General features: G+C 40.5%; 1 protein-coding gene across 1 annotated transcript; it reads right to left on the bottom strand.

Moving 5' to 3' along the window:
• Window positions 1-3,824: 3,824 nt before the first annotated feature.
• On the bottom strand, window positions 3,825-17,998 carry LOC142101466 (uncharacterized). The gene is made up of 3 exons (XM_075186212.1): window positions 17,830-17,998; window positions 4,928-5,011; window positions 3,825-4,450 (listed from the first exon to the last, which is right to left on the bottom strand). Exons 1-3 carry the CDS (start codon window positions 17,996-17,998, stop codon window positions 3,825-3,827), a joined length of 879 nt encoding a protein of 292 aa, XP_075042313.1.
• Window positions 17,999-18,865: the final 867 nt, after the last annotated feature.

The following is an 18,865-nucleotide window of genomic DNA, read 5'->3' as shown; positions in this document are numbered from 1 at the left end:
TGCCTCTTTCTCACTCTGGACATTACCAAAAACGTATTCCCTCACTCAATATTTCTCACTTTCATTACTGCAACCCCTTATTATCTGGCTTTCTCACCTGTCTATTTCCACTACAATCAGTTCTAAATGCTATGAGAAGAACTTCTTCTCTCACCACGCCAAATCTGCTTCATTACTCTGCATAGGAATACACTGGCTCCTCATAACCTTGAGATTCCAATTATAGTACTACAACCTCTCACCCTCCACTTCAAAATCTTAAAAACACCTTCCCCATCTCTGACCCTGTCACAAAATACCCTCCCTCTTACCCTTTGGGATCTGCCTTCAACCTGTGGCTCACCTCCTCTCAGATAGCCACCTCCCACTCCTGCCTCCAAAATGTCTCCTGTGCTGCTCCCCACTTATGGAGCTACCTACTCCGCCTGACTAGACTCTCCTTCATCCTACAATTTCTCAAGTACTCTCTTAAAACCCACATTCACTAAAGCTTATTTAACCCCTTCTGCTGCTATTTCCTCTGTGTGGACTATTGGCTGCAGCCCCAATTTCCATTTTAAATCCCAGCAACTCGTATTGTCTCAGCATTCCCCTGTCTCTCTCTGAAGCTACCGTCCATATCACATCTGCACCTTCTTTTTCAATCTCAAATGTAATTGTTCTGTCTTTATGTAGGACTTGTTTTTTTGCATGATTTGTTATATAGACTGCCTGATGCTGTAGAATTTTGTTTCACCTTACAAATAAAGAAATTATGATGATGTTGAAATACACTCACATATCAATATATGCATCAAACTACAACTTGCATTGATGTGGTGAAGGATTATTTGTGGCCTTGAAGAAAATTGTATCAAACAACATTATTTGATGCATAATTTGAAGTTAAGGTGACTGTTGTCATTGGCATACAGCATACACCTGTTTATTTACTTCAGGAACCTAGTTGAAACTATCTAACATGCTAAGCTTTAAAGAAAACTCAGACAGAACAAAAAGAGAAAAATATATATTGACTGGGGAACTAACAGTCTCTTGGTTGGTGCTTTGTGTTTTGGTGCTCATTTGGTTCTCCAATCGGCAAACTCAGAATTTTCAAACACAAGTTAGCAATATATATGAAAAAAAGCAAATGGCTAGCTCATATTCACTGCTTGGTATCTCTCAAACCAATGGGCAGCTAGGCTGCTTACCAGTACTTTCTAGATCCTAAACAGTTATGTCTTAGGTTGCCTCCTCAGCCAGGTACTTTAATCAGTCTTTATCTGTACAGAGACTGGATACCTTCTTGTCTTTTCCGGTCAGGCCTTGCAGCCTCTCCTGCATGCCTCCTGTAGGTCACACACTTGCATCACTCTATCATTTCTGCCTAGCTCATCTCCATGCTGTCCTCTCAGACATCCTGCTTCCCACAGGACACACACTGGCCTCACTCTGGGCTCTGCCTTAACATCCTACTAAGCCCTTTTCTGGCGGATCGCAGTCCTCTGGGACAGTCTGTGACCGATCCTTTTTTTCCTGCCACCTGCAGCTCCATAGTGGGCTGTCCATATGTGTGGTCACACTCTTTTATTCCAGTAGGGGATAATCCTAGCCTGTTGCCACCACAATATAAATTTATGCTTGTCAAATGGCAATGTTCTGAAGATCTCTAGAGAGACGGAATTAGGTGGGTAGACTCAGTGGTTGAAGTGGAATGTTAGAAATGCTGGTATGTAGCTTGTAAAGGTGAATGGGATTTTGATATAATATGAAAAAATATTAAATTATGTAAAGCTATCCACTCTGTGTCCCCTTTATTCAATAACTTCTGGTCTGTGTACTTCCACAGTCATGGCCAAAAGTTTTGAGAATGACACAAATATTATTTTTCACAAAGTTTTCTGCCTCAGTTTTTATGATATCAATTTGCATATACTCAAGAATATCATGAAGAGTGATCAGATGAATTGAAATTAATTTCAAAGTCCCTCTTTGCCAGGACAATGAACTTTATCCCAAAAACAACATTTCCACTGCATTTCATCCTGCCACAAAAGGACCAGCTGACATCAGGGCAGTGATTCTCTCGTTAACACAGGTGAGAGTGTTGACAAGGACAAGGCTGGAAATCACTTTGTCATGCTGATTGAGTTAGAATAACAGACTGGAAGCTTTAAAAGGATGGTGGTGCTTGAAATCATTGTTCTTTCCAGGTTAAATCATGGTTACCTGCAAGGAAACATATGCAGTCATCATTGCTTTGCACAAAAAGGGCTTCACAGGCAAGGATATCGCTGCTAGTAAGATTAGACCTAATCAACCATTTATAGGATCATCAAGAACTTCAAGAAGAGAGGCTCAATAGTTGTGAAGAAGGCTTCAAAGCGCACAAGAACGTCCATCAAGCACAAGGACTGTCTCCTATAGTTGATTCAGCTGCGGGATCGGGGCACTACCCTCGTCGCCTACACAAATCTCCCCCTCATCCTCTTCTAATTCCAAAGTGGCATCCTCAATTGATGTATCACCGGCTATACTCGGGCTGTTAGGGCACACATCAGCAGAACTGCTGAAAGGACCCTTCTTTATGGGTACACTGTCACTAACAGAATGCTCACGATTACACATACCACTGATGGATGGACTCTCCACAGGGATTGGTGTCATTTCTGATTCAGAGCATACATTATCGTTTAATGCCTTACTGTTTTCTTGCAGCTCGGCTTTCCGTGTAACAGTAGTTGTGCACCACTTTTAGACTCCAAATTACTTGGGGCTAGATTTACTATCAGGCGTGTTTGTAAACCCGCCGAATTTCGGCCGGTTTGGCGGCGGTTTAGCCATCGCTGGATTTACTAAGGCTAAACCCGCCGTCCAAACGGCCAAAAATGATATTTCCAAACCCGCCTCTGTATACATCGCCATGACGGTTTCAACAATGTTTAACATACAAACAGCCGAATTTACTATTAGGGGGTTTATAAAGCCGCCGGAAAACCGCCATTCAATAGACCAAAATGAAAGCGCTGCTTGTGAGCGGCGAGATTGCTCAAACAGTGTGCTGTTTCTGATATTTGGGCAATCAGAACAGAAGGAAAAGGGCCATTTCATGTACAAAGTTTTTTACTTTGGGATTGTATATGTTAAAAGGCCAGTGTCTTGTAATTGCAGTGTTGTTTTGGTTTCTTTTTCTCTTGTGTCTTCCCACCAAGCAATTTATTTACTGATTTAGTAGAGGTGTGTTATAGCGTACCTTTGTACTTTAGTAAACTAGGTTCAGGTTACTAGAATAATCGGGTTGTGTGGCTATGTATGCACCTGAAAAGGGGTCTGAAATTATCCTGGCTGGCTGTTTGATACATAATCTAGCAATACATCAACTTACCCCACCGATTATTGCAGTAGACATTGAAGAAGAAGGGGTCCGTGTCACATGGTGATGTGCAGAGGGCGGAAGGGAGATTAGAGACCGTCTAATTGCAAACTACTTTACGTGTAAGTACATAGTATGAAAAACATTTTTTGCTCAAAAATGTGTTTTATGTGAGTGCAATTTTAGTATTTTATTTTTAAATTTTTGTAAATTGGAACCTTTAAAAACAGGATAGTGTGTACTCCTCATGTGGTAAATATGAACATCCCTGGAATGTGACAGTCAGAGGTCAATGTTTAAGTGAAATTAGTGCATAGTTGTTAAAAAATCAGTATACTCTTGTTTAATGTGCAGAAAAGAAAGACTGACACAATAGAAATTTAACTGCATTTATTGCAGAACACAATAAATAATAACGTATAATGGTTATAGAAACTTGACAAAATATTAAGCAATAACAAACATTGTGCTAGCGATGCCTTTTTGCAGGCATATCGCTATGCTTGGTGCCACTCTCTCCCCTCCCTCGCCCACCCCTGGTGCGAGCACCTCTCCTTGGAGGAGTGCTATATGTTGATCTGGTCGGCGTACTAGCAGTACTGGTGGAGGCCGATGAAAAAGGGGCCGGCAAGCGGGCAATCAGTTCCTGCTGGAGTTGGCCTGCCAGCCGGATAACATTGGCATTCCCCTCACGAACGGAGGAATGCATGGCGTCCACAGACCCAGACATTTGGGCCAGCTGCACATTTGTCTGCTCCAAAGCGCTTGCCAGCCGGTTTATTGCAGCAGGGATTTGGCTAGTGGAGCGGTGTAATCGCCTCAACTGGGCCGCAATTTGTGCCATGTGGCGAGTTTGCCTGTCCATGAACAATGTCTGTTGCTGCTGGAATGCGCCAATAGACAGCGCCATTTCTCTGGCTGGGTCCATAGTTTCAGGTGCAGGTTGGTGGTGTGATGGTTCAGCAGGGCCAGGTGAAACTTCCTGGAGGCCAGACACAGGGGCATCCACTGTTACCAGGGTGATGGTCGTTAGATCCTCTGGCTCAGGGGACATTTCCAGGGACTCCGCCTGAGGTGGCTGGTATGAAGAGGGCCCTGTGTATGAAAAATGACGGTAAGTATATAGGATATAATATGTTTGTATATTGCATTCTGAACACTGGATAGGAAAGAATATTCTTTAGCAACTACAGATTCTTTCACAATGTTTGCATTCCTGATTTCTAGTCCTATGCTACCTGCTTACGGATGCACTTATTATCCTTTTAATACCCATTATCATTTGGACTGTGTAGTACATGCTGGGTTATTTTGACTAAACTGCATGCTATAAAAAGTGGAGATGTTGCCTATAGCAACCAATCAGATTTTAGCAGTCATTTTGTTGAATGCAATAAATAAAGTAAAGGTATATTCTGATGGGTTTCTATAGGCAACATATCAGTTTAGTAAAATGTAGCCCTAACTTCTCATTGCACGCAATAAAAAGGGAAAAAAAACAACATTGACCGCAACATTTCCACAGAAAATCAAGTAACTCCATTATTTCTCTCCTAAACAGAAATCACGCACCTGCTTGCTCGTCTGTGCCCGAATCTCTCGCTGAAGGTGGAGGTGTAGGTCTGGCACTGGGACTGAACAGCGGTCCTGGCGATTCTGGATGTATTAGAAAAAGCATACAATGTATTTCCAGAAAAAAACAATTTCTAAATATACTGTTTATTGCACAAATGTGTTTGCAATTTTTTTTTTTTTCTATGAGAAAAAAAAACCTTTACAAACTATTAGAGGCAAAAATACACTTTGAAAAACAAAAACAAAAAATTAAGAAAAAACGTTTGCAAAGAGAAAAGCAGTTTTAAAAAGAGAAAAGCAGTTTTAAAAAGAGAAAAGCAGTTTTAAAAAGAGAAAAGCAGTTAAAATACTGTTAGGGTAAAAAAAACAAATAACTCACCAACTACTTGGCCAAAAGAGGGCGAGTCGGTGTCCTGGACATTTATGCCCTCTACAATTTCAGCCGGCATTATCTGGCGCAGCTCCTCCTCGTATGTGGTGTACTCCATACGAAGTGGGGGGCCACCACCCGTGCGCCTTGTCGACCTCCTTTCCTGGGCCATCTTCTCTTTAAGCCTCCTCTTAATATCAGAGAAGCGCTTGCGGCAGTGTGCCACTGTCCGCTTCAGTGGGCCCACCGCGTTCACGGCCTCACAGACTCTCCCCCACAGTTGGTGACGCCGCCTTAGAGGAGTCCGGGCTGCCAGGTTCCCTAGGATGACCTCGTAGCAGGGAATGATGTTGTGCACCAACACACAATTCTCATCATGTGAGAAGCGCACATTCCTCCCTGTCTTGGTCTTCCTGCCCTGTCCTGTCTCCTCAACCTCTCCCTCTCCCTCCTCTGACCCCTCAACCTCCATCTCCCTCTCCTCAGCCTGTTCTCCCCTCCTATCTCTGGACATTTTTACCCAGAAGACAGAAAAACACAAAACACTGAAGGACTTACAAACACAAAGAACAAACTACACTACCTACAGACACACTCTCCACACAGTCACACACAAGTAACACAGACAAAGGACAAGTCAAATACAAAAAATACAAGAGAGAAAATAAATGTGAAAATAAATGTACAAAACAGGAAAAAACCACAGGACTACTCACACTTCAAACAGATATCGCTCCACCAATCCACCAAACTCCAACTCTCACCAACTCTCAGCAAACCACTATCCTCCAAACTCCTCTCACAAAACTCCTCTAAACCCTATCAGAGAAAAAAGTGTCAGGCCAGTGGTTTATATAGGGCTTGTGATGTCAAATCTCCTGACTTTGAAAATAGCCAATAGTAACAGGCCAGGAGACAGGTGTAATTTTCAAAAAAACCGCCTTTACACAAAAGTGCCGTCATTTAAAGCAAAAGCGCCATCTTCTATTCAAAGCCGCCGGCGGCTTTGAGCATTACATCCCGCCGTGACATCGCCGGCGGCTTCAAATTGAAGCTGATATGCGCCCATTAGTAAATCCGGCTGTTTGCAATGCAAACACGCCGGAAAACCGCCGCGATGCATGGCGGCTTGAAGCCTGACACGCCTCATAGTAAATCTAGCCCTTGGTCTTGCTTGGTCACGAGTGACCGTACAAGAAGAAGGCTCAGTAACACTTTTTGATCTGCCACTAATAGAGAAGACGAAGGCCTCATTCTTTCTTTGCCACTGCGTGTGTAGAATGGTATGTTGGGAAACTTTTCCTCAGTTACACTTCTTTTTCGCTTCAACACTGTAAATTTTTTTTGGTGTGTGTTTTTTTTCCCTGATTTAAATAGACTATGTACTTTTACATGACGTTATGGGAACACTACCATCAGGACTGGTGCCAGCACCTGCTTGCTGATTCTGCTCATATGTGGACTGCTTTGAATCCATTTTAATGAGCCCAAAGCACTTGTAGTGCAAAAAATTGTAGAAATACTGCTGACAAATATGACTTTTGACAGCCAGAAAAATTAGTGTTTGACACTGGGGAATATGGAACACTCTAAAGCACTTGTAGTGTAAAATATTGTATTAGATCGATACTGCCGACAAATATGACTTTTTTTGACAGCCAGAAAAATTAGTGTTTCACACTGAGGAATATTGGACACCCCAAAGCAGTTGTAGTGCAAAATATTGTATTCGATACTGCTGACAAATATGACTGCAAAATATTGAAAAATAAGCCTCCTCTATCCTCCTCTCTTCCTGCTCTAACAATTACTAATAGAATTTGAATTAATAATAGAATTGAATAGATTAGAAATGAAAGAATAATACAAAGAATAAGGTGTACAATTATTGCTCTGTCCCTGCTCTAATACAGCCTGTGACCTAACCCTGCTCTCTCCCTCTGTCAAATGGCGATGGATTGATGTGGAGGCGGGTATTTATGCTTTTTCAAATCTCGTGAGAACCGAGCTCAGAAATACGAATACGTCACAATGACGTTTTGCCTCGATTTCGATTCCGAATGGGCGGCAGATTACCGAGCCTGCTCGGCTCAGTACTCGGATAGGTGAAGTTCGGGTGGGTTCGGATCTTGGGAAAGCGAGCCCACCCATCTCTACTCAGAACACACTCTGTCCCCTGCATAAAACACACACTCTGTCCCCCTGCATAAAACACACACACAGCCCCCCTGCATAAAACACACACACTGTCCCCCTGCATAAACATACACACACACACTATCCCCCTGCATTAACAGACACACACACACGCACTGTCCCTCTGCATAAACAGACACACAGACACACTGTCCCCCTGCATAAACAGACACACACACTCTGTCCCCCTGCATTAACACACACACACACACACACACACACACACACACACACACTCTGTCCCCCTGCACATACAGACACACAGTCTGTCCCCCTGCACAAACAGACACACAGTTTGTCCCCCTGCATAAAACACACACACTCTGTCCCCCTGCATAAAACACACACACTCTGTCCCCCTGCATAAAACACACACACAGTCCCCCTGAATAAAACACACACACAGTCCCCCTGCATAAAACACACACACAGTCCCCCTGCATAAAACACACACACAGTCCCCCTGCACAAACAGACACACACCCTATCCCCCTGCACAAACAGACACACACCCTATCCCCATGCACAAACAGACACACACCCTATCCCCCTGCACAAACAGACACACACTCTGTCCCACTGCACAAACAGACACACACTCTGTCCCCCTGCATAACACAAATCTACTTACCTGTCTTCTCTTCCGCCGGCAGTCAGCTCCTCTCCCTGCAGCTCCTCACTGACACAGTCGGGACATGATGATGACATTACACCCGACAGGCAGTGAGTGAGGAAAGAGGAGGGGGAGGACAGGGGAGGAGGGAGCGAGAGTGTGGAGAAGGGGTGAGGGGCAGCTCCGTGTACAGGAAAATCAATAATAATAATAAAAAAAAATCAATGCAAAAAAAATAAATCTTACATGCTCTCAGCGTTGCGCCCCCACAGGCTGCAGTCTGATCAGCCTAATGGTTGATCAGGCCCTGTCCATGACGGTATTTCTCCTTCATGTCTCTGTGTTCTCACATCTCTCACATGTCTCCTTTTTGGTATTTACATTTTTCCTCATATTGACATTTTTTCCTAGTATATCCCTTGTGTATCTTAACCTCTTTCTTATGTCTTCCATGTTGAAATTGGAAATGTAATTATATTTTTATAGTTTTATAATGCTGGCCTTTACAAAACTATTACAAAAACATAAAAATAAAAAAGAACTGTACTTGGCTGTAGGGCAAATATAAAATCAAACATCAAGTTTTGTCCTGATATGGACACTTTTAACAGGATGTCAAATTTTAAGAATGCCTGGTTTGTATTATAATTTCTTTTCAGACTGTGATATATGTTTGTGTAATATTTAATTCTAAAGTGATGAGCTGGTCAGCTTTAAAAAATATGTATTATTTTTATATATTTAAACAACTTTGTGACATACCACTTGGGAATCTGTACCTCCTGGATGAGCTGCTATTTTAATATTAAGCAGAGTTTTTCTTATATGCAGCACAGCAGTATAATAACCTTAAATGTGCTTTATTATAAAGGTTTATTATATAAATCAAAAGAGCCCGTTCTGTATGTAGATTACCTGGTTAATGGATCCGATGGACTTACTTCACAGAAGTGACAGCCAGGGCTCTTCCACACCAGCTCCTACAGACAGGTAAGTATATGCTATCCACTTCTGGCCCTGGCCAATGGAGGTAAAAAGGGGGAGGAGGAGAGTTGGGGTCAGGGGGCATGCATGTATAATGCGCCCCCTATGTATATGCGTAGTTCCCGGTCCTATAGCTGCTGCAGCAGCATCTGTAGATATTATGCAACTTGCTCTGCAAGCATTGCTTGTAGAACATATTTGCAGGACCAAACAAACTGGGAAGAAGAAGTGCCAGTATATCATACTGGCACATACCACCCCTCTTTGAGGACTGGATAGACTGCAAAAGAGAATCCCTAAACATTTTGGCTATATTATATTACATTATATTATATTATTAGGTGATTCTTATACAAGGGAAAATTTTATTTTCAATGTAAATTATACATTCACCATGGAACTGTTACGGACAACGACCACCAAGATGAGCATTTAGAACAGTTAGAGTAGAGATCTTCACCTTTAGCAGCCGCCTTTCCCGTAGAGCTTTATGTGCTCACAGGTACTCATATGCCCTCAGGTCTTATGCTCAGAGTAGTAAAAGCTCATCAAAGATCGCCGTAGCGCAGATGGAACCGGGGGCACCAGCCCAGACTTGAGCGGGTGGTCAGGGGCAGGCCGAGGTCAGAGGTCCATAGCGAAACAGAGAAGTCCAGAATACAAGCCAAAAGGTCAGGGTCACAGGCAAACAGCGAAGTCCATAATACAAGCCAAAAGGTAATGGTAACAGCAAACAGGCAAGGTCCAAGGTACAGACATAGGTCACAACGCAAGATCAGGTAGACAGCAATCCAACAGCAGGTCAGCAACAGTAAAGGACTGGAATGCTATAACCGGCAGGGAGGCTAAGCCCTCCCTGCCTTAAAAACTGAAAAGGACCAATCAGCAGGGAGATGTGGAATAGGGTAATTGGCCCCCAAGAGTAGACTGATTAATCAGCTAATTAGCCCCACAGGTGTTAGGGTGCACGCGCCCAACTTTCAGCATTGCCGGAACGCGGCACTGACCTAGAACGGCGTGCCGGCTGTTTCCCCGACAACGGCCGGGACACAGGTAGGAACGAGCGGCGGGGAGCAGGAACTCTTTCAAAAATCATTCATGTGTACGATTTCAATAATTTTGGAACAAGGAATGTGGACATGATCCACATGCACCACGAATTAGGAACTCTAGAAAAGAATCATCCTGAATTAAAGATTTTCATTGTTCTGTGAAAATTGGAAGAGAGAACAGAAGTATAAATGGACAGAACTTTGAGGAAACCAGAAAAGGTTCTTTTTTTCCTTTGGCAAAACAATAGTTTATTTATTAACACTGCTCAAAGGTGCAAATCTGCACTACTAACAACCAATCAAACATTTGTCTTTATTATCTAACCTGTACTAGACAGATAGAACCTAATTGCTGACTACATGCTGCTTTCACTGCAGATTTATGTCAATGAGAAAATAAAACTCTGATAATGTCCCTTCAATAACTGTTATTTAGCATGTAATTGTTCAGTTGTGTTTCAATCATTGCTTTTAGTAGCCTCATTAAAAACCTCACTTGCACCAAATTTAGAGATGGACATAAGTCCATTTGCACCTTAAATACAATTTGTTGCATTGTGTATGTGCACCACTTGTGCCCTTAATTTGAGTTGAGCATACCTTATAAATGGTGAAGCAGGTCAAGGGTGTTCACATGTAATTTTAGTACAGAAGGGGCGTGGAGACGCAAGTCAGTCACGTCTTTTAGAGAAGCATCTGATTTTGACTTACACATATCCTTAATGCTTTTAAGGACACATGTCTTTGCACTCCCCATAGGTTTTATTCAAGTTTCCGAGTTGATAATGACAGACATAATTTTGGGATGAATGAATATATACACTAGATTTAAGATCTAAATGTGTAATAGAAAATTCAGCTTTATCATCATCAGCCGCTATCGAAATGTAAGTGTATGGACGCATTTTTGCATGTTCTCAAAAGTCACAATTTTATGCTTAACTCTAAATCGGGCCCATAATCTTATTTTTTCAATATTTATTGTTGTCAAGATGCCAAGCCAAAATTGGTTGAGATTACCTGGTGTATTCAGTAGTGTTACTACATAATCGTATATCACATTAGATAGAGTATAAACGTCAGTGTTATTATTTATAGCACTGAATAGGGCCAAAGAACCTTAACAAGCTTAATGAATTTTATTGTGTACAATAAATGCTCAAATATTCAAGTCCACGAGCAAAACATATATCCAGTAAAGGAGAAATGTTACAGCCAGAGGTCAAGTACGGTAACTGGAGAATGGATTTCCTAAGGGAAATATGAAGAAACACTTCTTCACGGGTGGTGAAATCAGGCAAGAGATTCCTAAAACTAGTGCTAGAATTAATGCAGTTAGGGAATTCTAACATACTTGAGAGAGAAGTAGGGTTAACTTAACTGGAAAAGAAGGTCAATGATCAACTACAATCAAAGGGTTTAGAGGAGGTCTGTTGTACATTTTCTTCAACTGCGCTTGAGCTATAGTGCTAATTTATTTTCAGCTTATGTTGTCTTATCTTAACATTTTGTTAATTAAAGCATATTAGCTATTTGAAGCTTAAAAAGGCTCAATATTTCTCCAGATCGCACTTCTTTATTCCTAAATCAGTTTTAAAACAATGTAAAATTTGAGAATCAGTGCTTTGATACATTGCATTCCAAAATGCATAATTTGTACATATAACACTTATATTGTTGCCAACTATGGTAAAACAAATGTTAAGGACACCTTTCTTGTGAATAGTAGATTGGTATACATTTATCTTTTAATTATTTCTTTATATAAAAAAAACCCAACCCAGATGGCAGTCATCATCATCAGCTTGAGAATGACTGCCAGCTCTACAGCACAACATGCTTAAAGAGCATCTTATGCATTTAGCATATCATAAGCTTTAAGCATATCATACTCCACCATACACATTGTACTTTGCATGCAGACTTGCCGGTACATATTGATGCCTGTGACTCTGCATGCTTTGTAAATTGCATATTTGTTTGCACCCAATTTCTGCCTATTTTACTTCATAAATTGCATTCAAATCGTCATCAGGTCCAGTATCTGTGTCTGAGAATGTCCTGTGTGATGTTACTTTATGAATCAAAATAAATATGTACAGCACCTTAACTGTGGACTACAAATCAATGGTTAAACGTTTCCTAATAAACTACTAGTATAAAGCATAACATTATTGGAGTTGGATGAAGTCCATTAGTGACTGTCGCTGGAAATTAGGGACCCTGTGCAGCTACTGTATAAAAGTTTTCAGGTACTGTAAATTTTGGAAGGTCATCACTATACTTTGCACTACCCACTGCATGCTGTGCACCCGTACAGTATACGAGATGACCACCTGCAATTGCCCATCTTATCGGAGGGATTTCCTACACTGCCATCAACAGCTTCCCTGCACCTTTCAACTGGCAGCTTAGACCTGTGTAATCTACTCCAGTACTCCCAGATGTGAAGGTGTCTTCTCCAAACAGACCTCTCTGCAAGTGTTCTATGGTATTTAGTTCAGGGCTCATTTCTGCTGTTTCAGAACATTCCAGGATCTTGTCTTGAACCATTGCTGGGTGCTTTTTGAAATGTGTTTTGTGTCATTGTCCTCCTGGAAGACCCATGACCTTCGATGGAGACCCAGATTTCTGACGTTGTGTTCAACATTGTGATTTCATCACCATTATGTTTTCATCATCAGCATTTATTTATATAGCGCTGCCAATTTCACAGTGCTGTACAGAAAATATTTGTCATTCACATGGTCTCATCTGGACATTCTCCCCAAATTAATTTGGCTTAATCAGGTGTGTTTTAAAAAATTCCAGTAAGGTTTTCTCATGTCTCTCTCCCTGTGCTGGAGGCCTCATACCAGGTAACCTCCTTTCACTGAGTTGGCGAAAGATGGCGTGAGCTGAAGCTGCTGTATCGTGTGTCTGATTGTCAGTTAATTCAAGTGATTTGTCCACAATTTAAACAATCCTGCAGTGCAATCATCAATCAAGTTTTCTCTTGTGGCCATGTCCAAAAAGGGTAGAGCCAAGTGAAATTTCTATATTTGCAAATTTAAAGTATATGTACAAAGTTTTCACTTTGATTTGCATAGAAAGTTATTTAAAAATATAAGATGAAAATAATGGGTTCAATGTACTTAGGAAAATATGGAGTAAAGAGTGGCATATTTCCACTGTTTACTCCATATCTACCTCCCTTCTGTTGCTTTGCGCGGCTGTCCACCAGGGTGAATAACCAGAAGTGGAGTCAGGGCAATGTGTGTGCGCACTGTAATGAGATTAATCATTATCATGTGACGTGTGTACCACATAATAATGTTCTTCTCTGTTTGCCAAAATCCCCAGAGATGGAGGTAAGTTCTGCTCCATTTTTGGGCAGTTATGCATTAAATTTTTATAAATTAATATTACTTGTGGTGCTAGTGTCCTCCAAAAAAAGGCCACAATATTACATAAAAACCAAAGTTTGTAATGTACAAGTATTATTTTTTTTTTTAATTACCTGTTGCTTCTCTCAGTCAATGGCTTCCTGCGTGCCATTCTCTTCCTTGCATCATGACACTGATGACAATGCACCATATGTAACCTCTAGCTAACATCATACAAACGATCAGCTCAGTGCTTGCCACATGTTCAGCACACTCATCTCCTGAAACATTCTGTACTACTGAACATTCTGATGATCAGATTGGCTGTTATTTGAACATTCTGATTGGCTAATAAACTGGGTCATCTGACATTAGTTAAATACACTATAATAATGACAACTCAGAGGAGAAGGGATCTCTGGTGTTACATTCCTTTCTGAGCAGGAATTGGAGTGCAGAGCATCGCATAGTGGAGGAGAGATAATGGCTCAGCGAAGTGAGGTGAGAAAAGGGGAGGTAAGTTTTCCCTATATTGGGGGCTTCTTCAAAATTTTGCTCTAGTTATACCCCAATCTTAGCGTATCACACTTCTAGCACTTGGCAACTGGGTTAAAAATAAAAAGGCTAAGTGTTTTCTTTTTGTCTTCCTGTCTAATAAGTATAACATCTGCTTTTGCAGTGCACTGGTGAAATTACCATTGTAAATTTATGATCGCTTAAGAACAAATTAATGAATATAACCAAATACTGTTCATTCCCTAATAAATTATAATACATATATTCATATTTTTATCTTCTTTGCCCCTTAAAAGCAGAGCATTAATCTCTCCTCTGTACCATGAGCAGTTTTCTGACTAGAATTGCAATTTAATAGTTAAGCTGTCCATCTATCATTAATTAACTATAGCAAAATGGTTAGATTCTTCTCACAACTGAAATCTTGTTCCATATTCTTTAATCCAGAAGTTTGCACTCTTTGCAATAGATGCCAGATTCTCCTCCGGCATTGACATATGCAGTCACTGAAACTATAAATAGGATTATGTCTAGTTAAACCCCATTAAAAATGTGTCCGGATTTTCAAACTACATTAAACTGTGACAATATAAAAAGGAACTGCAGGTGGATGACAAATGAAGAACATTCACAATCTTTCTCTTTGTTCCCTCATTCTTCTTTCTGTGCAAAGCCCATTAATAATAAAAAAATCAATATCATGAGTCCATGCAAACTTTAGTCGCAGTACAAAATAAAGTGAATGAGAAATGAAACAGAATTAATATGCATTTCCATTGCAAGATTTACGGCCTCAGTTTGTATAGGTCCCTCCTATTAAACTTATAATAATATCTTACATTAATTATTTGAAATTCATAATTGACAAAATACTTCCGCTCTCCAACCACTGATTGATTTAGTGTGGGCACCTTAGGGATTCTGATAAAACATAAGTAAAGTATCACATTTCTTATCGGAAAACCGGGTATCCCAAAACTACAAGAAAAAGTAAAAAGAAAAAACAAATGCTGCTTTTTGTCATATACACAGATAAGAGTATTGAAAGTTTCCTTCAGTAATCACTGTAATCTATAATGTGAGGAGCGCTGCTGAGCAGGGACAGTGTAGGCCAATCAGGGATCCTTTGTAAATGTAATTTTAAGCTTAAAAAATGCATATCTGATAAAATCCCAAGAATTACGGTTAATAGGTTGCCTAGTAATTATGGCCATTAATCTATACTTCCCAATATCTTACGGTGGTATCCAATCCCAATCCTTCCAAAAGAAATGTTAATAATTAAGTTGCATAAATTAAACCTTTTCTTCACAAGTTGTTAAAACTTTGGGGTCATGATTTCCGGGAGGGGGCTGCATCATGGGGGCATGGCCATGCGGATTGTGTCATTAGGCTCCGCCCTTTGTCAACTGTTCCCAATATCAGCCTATCAAAGCAGGGGGCGGCCCAGAATGACACGTTTAGCCCTGCCCCCACCCACTTCACCAACGAAGAGGGCAGGCTGTGGGAGGTTGCCCTGCTCTATCGGACATTCCAGGAGAGTAGACAACTATGCCCTTATTGTATCTCCCCTACCTATCCAAATTGTGCTAGGTGTCTAATATCTGCTATTGCTTGGGGAATACTTCAAAAGCTGTGTGTAGGTGAGGCTCAACCCAGTTAAAAAGCATAGCAATGATCCTGTTCAAATGCATATTGAATTCATATTTATATTTAATGTAGGACTGATGAGAAGGGCAGATGTTCAGCTTAGCATGTATTGTAATATGTAGAATTAACATTTAATACAGAGAACAGCTTGTCATAGCTAGAATAGTATGAATTACATATTTGGGGAGTACAGAGGATCCAATGTAGTTTTATATAAATAAATATGTCTATAAAAATTTTTTTAATGAAGAATATCTATACTGGCTTTTTCATACATGCATATAACATATACATCATTAGTTTAAGAGCTTAGCTGAAAATACATAATACAAATAATTAAAAGTAGGAAAAAGTCAAAGTTAACTCTCAGCATGACCCGAATCTCATGCTGTTCCAACTTTACAATCCATAATTGTGAGTCAAGGAGCAGAGTCAAAGAACTACATGTTGCTCTGCAGGTCCCCCACTGTTTATTTTAAATAATAGCAAGGAATTATGAAAGGCGGATCTCTGTGCATACATATTTAATATGGCTGATCTGGAAAAATACATAGTGGAAACAACAGACATAGAGAATATTAATCATATGAACACAAATAACTTATTTTTGACCACAGCAGTGAATACTTTATACTTGCTTCTTGTAATAACCTAGAAATAAAATATTTTCCTTCTAAATAAATGTTTCAAACATAATGCTGAATCTATATAGCTGCCTATATTTTGAAACAAATACTATGAGCACTTTTCTGCTGGCTCAGTGCATTTGTTTCTCATTATTTTTTTTAAAAAGCAGAACATTCTCAGCCCTTTACTTAGTTTATACATGGTTAACTGCATTAATTTGGTTGCTAAAATCAATAATATGACTATACAGATCAATTCCAGATAATGACTTGAATAGGTCTATCAGGAGCCTTAAAATACTGTATGCATTCCAATGAAAAGACTGCACAATACAGTTCAGTATTGGTTAAGGTGGTCATTTGGCACTATAATAACCAAGATTATATACTGAGCATTGTCATAACACAGTTCTATTAAATTTTAACTGTTCATGACCCATAAATATTATGAGGCTATTTATGCAAATACTATACAATTAGGGAATGTTTTCCAACAATAACATATCTAGCACCAGAACACAGGCTTACTTGAAAATATCATATAGGTTTCCAGTGTACATTACTCCGCTCCACGAAGTACTAACAAGTTGAATGTATGCACTTTGTCTCCTATAGAAAGAAATCTTGCATCACTGGCCTGCTGTCACGAAACCCGCAAAAAATTAGTGGATCCCTTGTAACTGCCAGGTGATATTGCTCATTCAGGGGCGCGGAATCTAACAGGTAGGTGGTGGTCACCAGGGACCCCCACAGGGGGTTATGGACTTATCTGCCCCTATCAAACAGGTCGTGGTCCCCTGGATTAGTGTTGGGCAGAGTGCTAGGCGGAGCCAGACGCGGAGGAGTGATGACGGCAATTCAGAGGAGTAATGGAGGAGTAGAACTATAGCTAACCCGATAACAGTAACACAGAGCAGCAGCAGGAGAGTCCCTGGGACAGCGGCAGTTAAATAGAGGCAACAGAGATGTAGAACTAAAGCTCATCCAATGATGGTAACTCAGAGCACCAGCAGGAGAGTCACTGGTACAGTGGCAGATCAATAAAGGTAACAGAGGTGTAGAACTATAGCTGATCCAAAGATGGTAACTCAGAGCAACAGCATTAGAGTTACCGGTACTGAGGCAGTTCAAAGGGCAGTAGCTGAGTAGAACTATAGCTGATCCGAAGATGGTAACTCAGAGCACAGCAGGAGGAATTGAGAGAGGTAGCGTCCCCACTGGAGCAATAGCAGGAGAATCAGACCAAAGGGAGCCAGGTCCTTGCAGAGAGTGAAGAATGAACTTGAAGAACAGTCACCAGACAGGAGGATGTGGGAGGTTTAAATAGTGCTCTAAAATGCCAGGACCAATGGGGAACAAGTAGAAGGTCATAAGAGAGAGGAGTAGGCTTGCACATGCGCAGAGCTAGAGGCCAGGTGGTGGATGTATCCAAAGGTGTCATCAGGATACCGGAATCCCCGCTTACAGGAGGAAGGTAGCAATGCCAGTGTCTGTCCGCAGGGCCAGTGGCAATAGGCCTACACTCACCTCCTTGTCCTGTAGCCGCTGCACCTTCTACAAAGGTGGTAGATCTGGCACTGACTCCTGTCACAAGCAGCCTTTTCCTCACTTGTACAATCAAACGAGTGGACAGGTCACTACCTTCCACAAGATCAGCAAATATGTTGATATACTCCTGCTGTACTGCTGTGAGCATTCTGATGATCTAGCTATAGGTTTTTCTTTTTCTGACAACATCAAAAGTGAGGATGAGTGGAAGTTGAAGACAAAATAGAACTAGTCAAATACACTTAAAAAGCTTCATGTACTATTTTACACTTTACAATTAACAATAAACCATATGTTTGTAAATAATCAATGGATAGTACAATAGACAACCAGAAATGAACATGGTTTTCCAGCTTAAAGGTACTTTTGTTAAGAAATTTCCAACACTCCTGGCTATTCAACATGGCTTCCGGTAGTTATAAAAATTTGAGATATTAGTGAGTTCAAAAAGCTATGAGTGCTAGACAATAGATGACATGCCAGCTAGAAAGCTCTTGGAAGGCTTTTGGTGTACTTCTGGGCAAGTTAGCTCTCAATTTAAAAACATAGGAATATGTGACACAACATAGGAACTCTTATTGTTTATAATTACGACCACTTTATAGCAGTAGAGCCGTGAATTGGTGGGTGGCTTAGAATATATTTGCAAATGTGTATAACTAAGATTCTTGCATTTTTTGTACAAATTATGCAGCCTTTTCACTTGTTTACAGCAGTGTGCTGGGTGATTTTTCTGTGCTATATTTTTTCTTGGTAACCCCTTGCTTTCTTTCACCTGCTATAAACTTATACATTGTCTAAACAGCTTCCATTTTCTGTATTAATGCCATGTAGAAGTGACAGCTGCCCCTTGACTATATGAAGTTGCCATTTCTAGCCAGTGCAGCAGATTAATTAAATATATACCAAAATAACAAGTTATTTGGTAAACATTTAGTAACATAAGATCATTTATGAGCTTAAAAAGGTACGGAAACTCTTAATATAACATGCTGAGTGCTAATACAAAGCAAAA

The sequence above is a fragment of the Mixophyes fleayi genome, chromosome 1 (genome assembly GCF_038048845.1).
Source record: "Mixophyes fleayi isolate aMixFle1 chromosome 1, aMixFle1.hap1, whole genome shotgun sequence".
NCBI classification, from domain to species: domain Eukaryota; kingdom Metazoa; phylum Chordata; class Amphibia; order Anura; family Limnodynastidae; genus Mixophyes; species Mixophyes fleayi.
The sequence above is the reverse complement of the archived record's forward strand: the minus strand, read 5'-3'. Positions and strand labels throughout refer to the sequence as shown.